The sequence below is a fragment of the Aplidium turbinatum genome, chromosome 16, assembly GCF_918807975.1.
Source record: "Aplidium turbinatum chromosome 16, kaAplTurb1.1, whole genome shotgun sequence".
Classification (NCBI taxonomy): Eukaryota; Metazoa; Chordata; class Ascidiacea; order Aplousobranchia; family Polyclinidae; genus Aplidium; species Aplidium turbinatum.
Genome location: NC_137487.1, coordinates 10480107 through 10491218, shown reverse-complemented (window position 1 = coordinate 10491218; position 11112 = coordinate 10480107). Strand labels below are relative to the sequence as shown.

Here is an 11112-nt window from a genome sequence, read left to right as displayed (position 1 = left end):
TTTGTTTTAAATTTATTTATGACTCATTTGTTTCCGCAATGAGTATAGGCTACTATTCTTTACATTAGCCTAACCCTCTGATGATGCCAGATTACTGACTTCGAAGGGAGTAACATGGAAATTTATGAGGAATTGATGTAATTAATTAAATATTATCAAACATAGCCTACTTGCTGCGATAAATCCAATTCATCTATTTTCTGGTGGTTTGTACAATAGCCTACAATGCAATAAGGATATATCATTATCTTTCCATTAAGACTACACCTTAGTAATAAAAGATACATTTGACAGTATATTTACATCGTGAATAAACCTGCAACTCTGTTTGTTGAAACAAATCTTGGTCAGAGATTTCTCGCTGCGAACCCAAACAGCCATTTTCTCTGGTCCAGATCTGTTAAAGATCTGGTCAGATCCGTAACCGATCTGGTAAATATCTGGATCACATAAAGTGGTTGTCTGTGTAATTATGGACACGCAAGCAAAAGAAAATAATCAAAATCCACAATCATAATCTTCTCATCATCTGATTTGGTTTCCAAATTCCACAAAGTTTTTAATTCTTCTGAAAACTTGATTGTCATATCGTTACAATTCAGTTTTTCTTGAATAATTTCTCCATACTCATTTTGTAGATCTTCAATAACTTTATCCATGTACGAATGATATGAATCAGTAGATCGTATAAGCCCACACATTTCATTCATGGAATATTCATTGATCACATGAATGTCATCAACCCGGCGTTTGACTTCGAATGGAATCATATCAAAGATGTCTTGATATCGTTTCTTGATCTGGGAATACGCTTTTTTCTCAGCAGGATTGCTGTTAACTCCGTTTAACATCAAGTTCTCTATAAGCTTCGTTCCTTTCGCTGAAAGTATTTCGCAGCTGTTGTCGATTGGAGTGATTTTAGGTACCCAGTAACCAGCGATAGCAATGCATCCGTTGGGCTTAAGAACTCGTTTGCACTCTGAAAAAAACTTGGGCAAATCAAACCAATGAGCTGCCATGCCACAAACAATAAGATCAGCGCTTTTGTTCTTCAGTGGCAATTCTTCTGCACATCCTTCAACGTATTCTACATGTTCGTATATGTTTTGTTTCTTAGCTTGCTTAAGTTGCTCTGCACTCACATCAACTCCAACGACTTTGTTGAAGTATGATTGGAAGATGTTGATCGATTGACCGCTTCCACATCCAACATCAACCATTAGATCTAACTTGTCATTGGATGGACTGTCTTGCTGTTGGTTTCGGTAAAATGCGAAAATTTCGTTTACCAATTTGGAACCATAGATAGGCCGAAACTTGGAATAGTATTCAGATACTGCATCAGTTTCATAAAATCTGTTCATCTTTGTTTTAACTCAATTTCTGAAAAACGTAGTGACATAAAGTGGTATCAAAGTGTTTCATGGAAACGCCACGTTTGACAGACAATTTTCAGAAGAGAATGATTGCAATTGACTTTGTGTCAAGTCAAACTTGCAAAAGTACGCTCTCATAAATGATTGTGTAAACAATTCTTAAGACACCACCACATAAATGCAATAATATTTTCATGCTAATTCCTCTGATATACCTCTAATTCTTCTCAGTGCTGATGTTAGAAACGCAAAGCAGCATTGAGACTAAATCGTAATACTTTTCTTTAGTCTTCATACGGTTACACGCCAAAAAGAATGTTTAGATGTGTTCAGGGATATCTATAACTACGGGATTGGAAACTTTATCCAGTGCTATACATCAGTAGGGTCATCACATTACTACGACTACAGAAAGATTAACAAAATACAATAGCCTACCGACTAAAAGATATGCAAAATTCGATTTTACAATAATAATACAAAATGTACACTCACATTAAAACTTAATTGATGTATAAAAGTACATTTACGCTGCTAGAAAAAAAAACGATGAATCCAAAAAATGAATGAATGCAATAAGTCCAAAAACCGCCTACTGTTGTTCTTTAGCATTTTGGGTACTGCAAATTGGATCAGAAGTAAATGAGGAGTGTTCAGCAATCAGTGAAATATGCTGTTGTATCATCAACTTGTTCACAGACCAATCCAGTACGCAACCAATACGTTTACGATGTCATCAGAACTAAAACCAATAGTCTTTCTGGAAATTTTTTAAGCAGCAAACAAAATACAACATGACTGCACTAATGGAATACAAACATATAAACAAACCCGGCAAGCGTAGACCTTACAATTTACAGCAGGTGAATTGATTGTTACACTTTGGTTGTTTGTTTAGCCTACTACTTGCTGCCCTTTGAGGTCATTTTATGTGATTATTTATCACAGCAGCGCACAAAAAAAAGTGACCCTACTGGTGTATAAAATGGTTTTCAGTTCCACAGAGTTTCCAATCCCGCAGTTATAGATATCCCTGGATGTGTTTAGGGAACGATTGAACTACTTTGCACTGCTGTTGATGAAAAACTTCTCAATTAAAACTTAATAGGCCTACAATAAGCAAGACGACAATTTAGCAAGCAACGCAGTAAGGACAAAACTAAGACTAGTCAAATAAGCTGAACTTGGACTAGTCTGCGAGCTCACACAACTTCTCAGCCCTGTCTCTGGCGAACCCTGCAAGAATGTCATGATGATACAGACAGATTTAAATTGAGATTCACTCAAATCATGACTTCACAACATTTATTATGACGGTAGGCCAAAACGTGACGTTGGCAAGGTAAAAGTTTTTCTTTTCAATTACTCACAGATTTGAAGCTGAAGAAAATTGAGTACTGAATTAATTCTGCATGGTTTATATATAAAATGCTACAAAACAAGCATCTATTTTAACAAAACAGAGTTAATGCACATCTAAAATCAAAAACCTTGTATAAACGTTTCTTGTCATTCTCTTCATTAACTTCAATGTTTTTTTTTTACATTAAAAGCTTTCTCGGTTCTCATAAAAATATCCGACGCGAGACCCGCTGAAGTAAATGCAGAAAACATTTCTTAATTTGTTTCGGTTTCTCCTGGTTCGGTTTATTGGTCCAAATAAAGTAACATTTTGTCTAAATTTCGGCTCATCGAAACTTGTGCTTACAAGCAAGTAATTTTTTATTTTTAAATGCTTGTTTAGCTTTTTCAACAAATGTAGCCTACGTATTTTGTAATTAACCTGAAAGTTGTGTTGCACACGATTTTTAGGAAAGTATTTTAATTTTTTGTAAATTTAATGTATTATTGTTAAACAATAAATACTATTAATACTACAAAAAGTAAAAAGCAAAAAACCAAGCAGAGCAAATTAAATCAAATAGTTATTACTCTCTAACCCTTGACATCCTGTTTCACCCTAAAAGGGAGATTATCAGAAGGTTCTTATTCAAACAAAATCTTATTATTGTATTATTGTTATAGGCCGCATCAATATTGTTGAGACGTATTTTGGTGCTTTAGGTATTACAAAACTTGCAGAAATGTTATTTTGCTTCAGTTGCTGATATTTTTGATTCTGTTTAATGTGCTTGTTTAATGGCATTTCTCAATTTAGCTGACGTGTGTTTTTAACAAAACCAATTTCTTAGCCTTACCAGCCATCTTTCTAATTGATGTAAAAGAAGACTAATATGTGGGCATAGCCGTAGGAGTGTAAAATATTTTGGGGGAGCAAACAAAATTTGCCCAGATTTTTTCTTTGCACATATATTTTCAAAAACTCAAAATTACTCACAATCTCTGAGGTAGTACAGTCTATAATAGCTTTATAGTCATTAACTTGGTCATGTATGAAAACAGCCAACAAAACGCAGTAGCCCTACAACAGCTAAACAAGGCTGAATTAACTTTAATCTACATTCATAGACCTGTCTGTGTCCCAATTAAATAAATCATCAAATTAAAACAGGCTTGTGTGGCAAAAAATATATACTGTATAGTCTAAATGGATTCAACAATAACTTGAACTGAGACTTCCGCAATAACTGGATAACAATCTCCATTGTATTCACATGTGCTGGTTGCTCTACCACTAGTAGGTCTACCAGTAATCTAATAATCGCACAATATACAATGGAATGTCAAGCGAAAGGAACTTTGCAAATAGAGAAAAGTTATTGACTCTGTCAAACGCGTTTGGCCCGTCTAAAGACGCAGAAAACACTGGGATACAGAAAATAACTAGGCCTATGTCTGTAGTTAAGTACGACACAACATGAATGAGCATTGAGAAAAGGAGAAAATTTGTAAGAAAAATAAACGCAGAAGAGCAATATTTTGATCGTTGTCTTTAGCGTTGGATTTAGTGGCTGCGCTAGCTACAGGCATGTAGGCCTACTGTTTTACGCAAACACTTGTTTAAGCACGTTTTAAATCATTTAAGGAGCTATTACCTTTTGCAGTTCAAGACATACCAGAATATCGGTTATGGCCGATTATCATTTTCGTCTCCGACATGCAAAAAACAAAAGATAGAACGATAAAAATACAACAATTTATGCTACTACTGTATCAAATTGTTGCCTTTTGAAAGCATTTTTATGGCAAGGCCTATTCGCCGTAGGTTTATCTCATTTTTGCATTGCACGTAAGTTGAGATTAGGGTAAGTTTGAATGGTAAGTTGAAATCTATGCAAAAATAAATGAAGAATTTGTAAACCCTGTGCAAGAGACAAAAGGGTATGGATTTAAGCAAACTCGGAAAAGTTTGTTTTTTAATTTTTTTATTTCTAATGTAGGCTACACATGTCTCCCAAGTTTAAAATAATCATAGTAGGTTTTATTTTTTTTTCAAATTTGAATAACGTTCCAACCGCACTAAACAAATTAATCTAAAATTATCTTGTTTGAAAATAAACATTTTAGGTAGCCTAAGTAATAAGCAAGAAATCATACTTTTTTGTTTTTCAGAACTTTGTAAAGTAATTATTGTGCGCAAATTATCATTAGGTTGGCCGCTTGACAATAAAACAAATGATATAGGCCAGAGGTTCGCAACCTTTTGAGGTTCAAGGACCACTTTAAAAAATTGTGTCTCAGTCACGGACCACTACTCCCTTGCCTCTTCCCCTTGTAACGAACAAATGTCACTTATTGCTTGCTAAGTTATAAACAGTAGCTAGTATTAGAAAGAATGCTACATTTAGTGCGAGCCTTGAGCTTGCACATTTGAGCACAGCATGTCTAAACGAGGTGTAATACTTGAAAGACTCAATCGGAGTTCATCTTCGACTTCAAGTTGGAAACGGTAGGCTACTTTGTTTTTATTGTAGCCAGTGCAGAAAATGCACATCCACAAAGATAAGATGTCGCAAAAGGAAAATTATTTTCAAAGTTTTCTGAGACAGTTGTGGATGCTCATGTGAAGCTTGTATCCTAAATTTCATCAAGCTCACTCTCGGATACAACATATTCAAAGTAGTGTCACTGGCAGTGGCGGCTCGTGCCATGGAGCTGCAGGGCTGCAGCCCTACCTGAAAGAAAGAGAAGAGGGAAAATATGTTTTCCTCTGTGTTTGTCCGACCCGGTTACTTTTTTCACTTAAGAATTGCGGATCGAAAATTAAAATATTAAAAGTTTCGTTTGGCAACACCGACTTTGGGCAAACTGCTCTGCAGCCCGAGATTCTGGATTTCAAGCGCTCTGATTGGCAAAAAATTATCCTTGAAGCTCCACCTCTTTCGGTATTTTACAGCAATTTTTGAATCTGTTGGGGCTGCATGGAAAACAGCCCCGCCTAACCGAATAACTTTACAGACTTTTTAAAGCTAGTTTTTATTTCGCAGAATAGCGATGAGACATGAATGTAGAAGTGTTAGCTGTAGAGTTAGGGTATTCAACAGGTTATAGGAAGTGCTAAGTTAGTCCAGCCTAGGGCATCTCAAAATCACTTGAACCTTGTATGCAACGGCTAGGCTAGTCAAGACTAAGCTCAATATTAGTAAAGTTTGTCTCCAAAGCAATAGGCTACTGTTAGTTTTTTTTTAAATGCAGCTTAAGAATACATCAACTTTTCAACACAGTTTGAATGCATTTTTTCAACATTTTGGGTAAAAACATAGCCTACTCAGAACGCACCAAATTTAATGTGATTTTTCAATTTATTTCTGGGGGTGACCCGCCAGACCCCCCCGCGAAGTCGTTCGCCTTCGGCGAACTCAGCGACGGGCTTCGCCCCCGGAGTATTCATTGCAGCCCCACTGCTCTCAAACAGCACCAGCCGCCACTGGTCACTGGTCAGTTCAATGAATTGGTTTAATTCCGATGTTGGTAACTTTAATGAATCAATGTGTGCAAGAAACGGACTGGAAACCTACGAAAAACTCTGAATGTTCAAATCACCAAAGTCGAAGTTAAATTGATCCTGCAGTTACTGAGTATGGTCAGAAATAAAATTCATCAACAGTTGTTCATCGATTTCAGCATTTTCTGGTGTCTTAGTGAATTCGTAGCCTAGAATTGATCAAACATTTCAAAGTTACCCAGCGATAATCTTGTCTTCCAAAAATCAAGTTTTTTCGTAAAAGCAGACACTTTATCACTGAGGGTAATAAAACTTGTCTGCTTTCCTTGCAGAGATGAATTAAGTTTATTCAGTTGTTCAAAAATATCAGCCAAGTAAGCCAGAACGGCAACCCAAAAGTTATCGTTGAAATGAGCTACAAGCTTGGATTTTTTTCTCCAAAAAACTCTTTCACAGCATCACGTAACTCAAACAGTCTGTTAAACACTTTTCCCCTTGATAAAATTAGCGAACTTGAGTAGCCTATGCATCGGTAGCTGTTCATGATCAAGATCCATATTCGAACATAATGAAGAAAAGAGTCGACAATTTAGTGGATGAGCCTTGATAAAATTAACAACTTTTACGCAAAGGGTTAAAAAACAACGATTTCAGACTTTGCTCGCGGACCACCAGGCAAATGTCCGCGGACCACTAGTGGTCCGCGGACCGCAGGTTGAGAACCACTGATATAGGCCTAGGCATATATTTTTCTAATACTGCAGTTGTTTTGTTGCAAAACTACATCAAGTAGTCTATAACCTACAGAGTTTTGCAAAAATAAAAGCTCACTAAACAGGTCCTGGCAGCAATTCGCATGTAAAGCCTGGATTTTCGCGAAAAACAAAAGCAAATTGGGATGAAGTGTTTTCATGCAGCTTGCCGATAGTATCTTGTCTCTAAGTAGCCCACATAAAGGAGCTGCAAATACTCTATTTGAATAAGTTCTTTGTGGTGATCCTATTAAGGTGAAACACGCTGGTTAGGTTTTTATTGAGTATACTTACTGAATTTCATGTAAAACAACTATATACGAGGTGTATGACATTGGCATTATAAAATTAATGTAGGCTAATGATCAATGATTCAAAATCTGATCAACATTTAGATTACACAACAAAAAATACTTTGCATTAGGTTTGTATTTAGTTAATATCACTGCATATTGACGCTGTATATTCATTCTTTATTAAACAAAAAACTTTTACTTTGATACTCAAAATCGACTTTTGTACAATACATGCTTTTGCAAACTGTTGGCTAAGAAATAAACAGGTGACTAGTTAAAGTTTGGCATCGTTTATTTTCTTGTACAAGCTGTTAGTAGTTTTGGAACATAACCAGAAAAAAATGATAAAATATGAAAAATCATTTAATGAAAAGTTCATAAAGATTAGGTAACAGAAGTATTAATTACATAGCCGAAGTTTTAACTAGCCGAAGTGGACCCAAAAATCGAATCGGCGTTTTGGAAAGACGCAGCATTCAAATACAATATATACAGTATAAAATGAAAGTATAACATAACAGAAGAAGAAAAATTATATAAAAGTTGCAATTCCATATTTTTTGTACAATACCTAGCAATATAGGCTATAAGATGAAGACATTAGTCACTGCAACATAAATTTGCAAATTAGTAATAAGCCAGACTATTTCTTCAAATTTTGGTGATAAATTGTGTGAAAAATAAACAATGCACATTACAATTGAAATCATCTATTCTTTGTTATCATGCACACACGGTATCACTAAAGCAAACAAAGTCTCGTCAATGTATGAAAAAACAGAACATCAGTATTCAGCATTGTCAGGTTTCTTTTTATTTTCGTTGTAGTTGATTTTTTTACTCTAAAGCACAGTTTGTTCGTAAAAATATGCAAATCTGTTTAAAAGTGTGTTAAAACAATGAAGAAGATTTGTTTGGTCATAGCATGGTTATGGGGTGGCCATGTCGTTGCATGTTTATGGACATGCAAGTAAAAGAAAATAATCATAATCCACAGTCTTCTCGGTATCTGATTTGTCTTCCAAATTCCAGATTTTTTTTAATTCTTCTGAAAACGTGACTGCCATATCGTAGCAATCGTCTTCTTCTTGATTTACTTTTCTGGGTTCACTTTTTCCATCCTGAGCAAGATTAGGCCTATCCATGAACGTACGACATGAATCTGAGGATCGTATAAGTCCACGCATTTCATTCATGGAATGTTCGTTGATCATATGAATGTCATCAACGCGGCATTTGACTTCAAATAGAATCATGTCAAAGATGTCTTGATATCGTTTCTTGATCTGCGTATAGGCTACGCTTTTTTCTTGGAAGGATTGCTGTTAACTCCATTTAACAGAAGGTTGTCTAGAAGATTTGTTGCTTTTGTCGAAAAGTATTTCACACTCGTTGTCGATGGGAGTAATTTTCGGTACCCAATACCCAAAAATTGCAATGCATCCATTGGGCTTAAGAGCCCGTTTACATTCTAAAAAAAACTTTGGCAAATTAAACCTTCTTCTTGCTATTTTTAAACTGTAAATATAAAAACTTATATAGTGATATGCCAAGGCTCCACTTACCTTTTCTAGACTATCTTATAGTGCACTGTTGAAAATGCACATTTAGCCTACTCTATCATGTGAAGCTAGCCTGCTACGATTTATTCACAATGCTTTTTTTTGTTTCTTAGGCTTCGAGAAGAATTAGAAGTGTACTAGTGAAATTGTCAAGATACTACAGTATTACATTTATACGTAGTGGTAACTAATAACATTAACAGAAAGTTTTAAGGAGTACTTTTGGACTAGAGCTCGAGATAATTTTAGGGGCCCAGAAACTTTCCAAGAGGCTTCGAAAGTTATAGAAGCCAAAGCAGATTTTTTCGATATAGTGCATTTTTCTTAAAAGTGTTTTGTTGAAGGCTCTAATTTGAGGCATGGAGATCGCATTGGTACCGGGCTAATTTATTCTCTCAACTACCCTGGTAGTAATGCTTTGCTGATTCATCTCACAACCATCGATGTAATTTGCGTCCATGTGCACTACGCACATTTGACTTGACAAAAAGGTTTATTAAGCTTTTGTTGAAAACTACCAGTGCGTCAAACGTGGCGTTTTCATGAAACACCTTGGTTTAAATTCCTGTTACTACGTATTTCAGAACTTAAGTGAAACAGAGATGAACAGATTTTATGAAACTGATGCAATATCTGAATACTATTCCAAATTTCGACCTAACTATTGTTCGAAACTGGCAGAGGAAGTTTTTGCTTTTCACCGAAACCAACAGAAAGACATTCCATCCACTAAAAAGTTGGATCTAATGGTTGATGTTGGATGTGGAAGCGGTCAATCGATCAACATCTTCCAATCATACTTCAACCAAGTTCTTGGAGTTGATGTGAATGCAGAGCAACTTAAGGGGGTAATGTGCCTTAATTTTGACATATTTCAATGGCATAATTTTGAGACTATAAGAAAATGGACATTCGTTTGCTATGTATATTATTATAACACAAGGTAAGTACATTTGAAAAATATCGTTCATAATCATTTGGTTGCCATGGTAACCAACGGGGGGGGGGGCCATAGTAACAAAAAACAATAACAAGCTTAATTCAAAAACCAATTAAGCTACAGGCACCAAACTTGCAGAATATGTTCTAATGTTAATTGCTCACAAAACTATGTTTTTGTATTTAATTTTGGTTGCCATGGCAACTTAGCAACAGCCAATCAAATTATTTTTAGCAATATCTTCATTTTGCCTAAAAAATATAAAAAACGCCCTCATGATTTTGTAGATATAGTTGTTTTTAACATATATTCCAAATTTCACACCAATGTAATGTTTGGTCATGGAGTTATGCTTGTTCCCGTGGGGCCACAGGCACCAAAACACTAATTGGAGATATTGCCCTCCAAAGTTTACAATTCAAAATAGCCAAAAGTTTAACACTATGTGAAGAAACTATGTGAAGTATATACGACTGGAAATACATAACAAGTGAACATGCACAGTCAGCTTTTCTGTATAAACACATTCAGTGCATTATGGGAAATTTTATTAAACTTTATTCTTTTTGAAAGGGGACAAATAACGATAAAACAACATGCAAAGTTAGCAGTAAAATGCTAACCAAACGCAATAAATCGGTTGTCAAAAATAAGAGTGGCCTTCGCAAAAATTGAATTTCAATGTCTTATAGGCCACATATTCCAAGTTTTATGGGTTTATTTTATAGAAGAAGACTTAACCTATCCAAAACCAACAAAAACAGAAAATGGAAAAAAACATATTTTTTTTTAAATATTTGAGCACATTACCCCCTTAAGCAAGCTAAGAAGCAAAACATATACAAACATGTACAGTATGTCGAAGGATGTGCAGAAGAATTGCTATTGAAGAATAATTCCGCTGATCTTATTGTTTGTGGCATGGCAATTCATTGGTTTTTCATAGCTCGAAGCTGCAATTTTTCATCTGACTATCATCAGGAGTTTGTTGCCAGAATAAAGTAAACCAAAATTTGGTGAAGTACTTATATTTAGAAGAAAATAAGAAAAACGGAATAAAAATTTTGGCTAGAGTAATTCAAATGAACAAAGGAACTAAGGCATAGACGAATTTTTCTTGGCGGCATAAGACTAGATCAAAAGTTCTAATGAAAATTGCTTCCAGTGCTGCAAGGCGAAACGAAAAACTGCCTTTAGCAGAAATGGAAAACATTTCGAATCAAAATTTTAGCACATTCTTCACTGTCCAGCAGGTGTTGTCCAATTGCAGAGTCACTGGATATATTTTTGTTTATTTTGCATGCGCGATTTGGTTGATTTAACTCCTAGCCTGTCTTTCA

General features: G+C 35.3%; 1 protein-coding gene and 1 pseudogene across 1 annotated transcript; both read right to left on the bottom strand.

Moving 5' to 3' along the window:
* Positions 1–470: 470 nt before the first annotated feature.
* LOC145785865 (putative methyltransferase DDB_G0268948) lies at positions 471–1220 on the bottom strand. The gene has a single exon (XM_082597573.1). It carries the CDS (start codon positions 1218–1220, stop codon positions 471–473), a length of 750 nt encoding a protein of 249 aa, XP_082453699.1.
* A 6991-nt stretch (positions 1221–8211) lies between these two features.
* Positions 8212–9703, bottom strand: LOC145785864 (uncharacterized; annotated as a pseudogene).
* Between the last annotated feature and the right edge of the window lie 1409 nt (positions 9704–11112).

Coding starts and splice junctions, on each gene's coding strand:
- LOC145785865 (XM_082597573.1), bottom strand. CDS start 1,220: ATGGTTGATGTTGGATGTGGAAGCGGTCAATCGATCAACATCTTCCAA.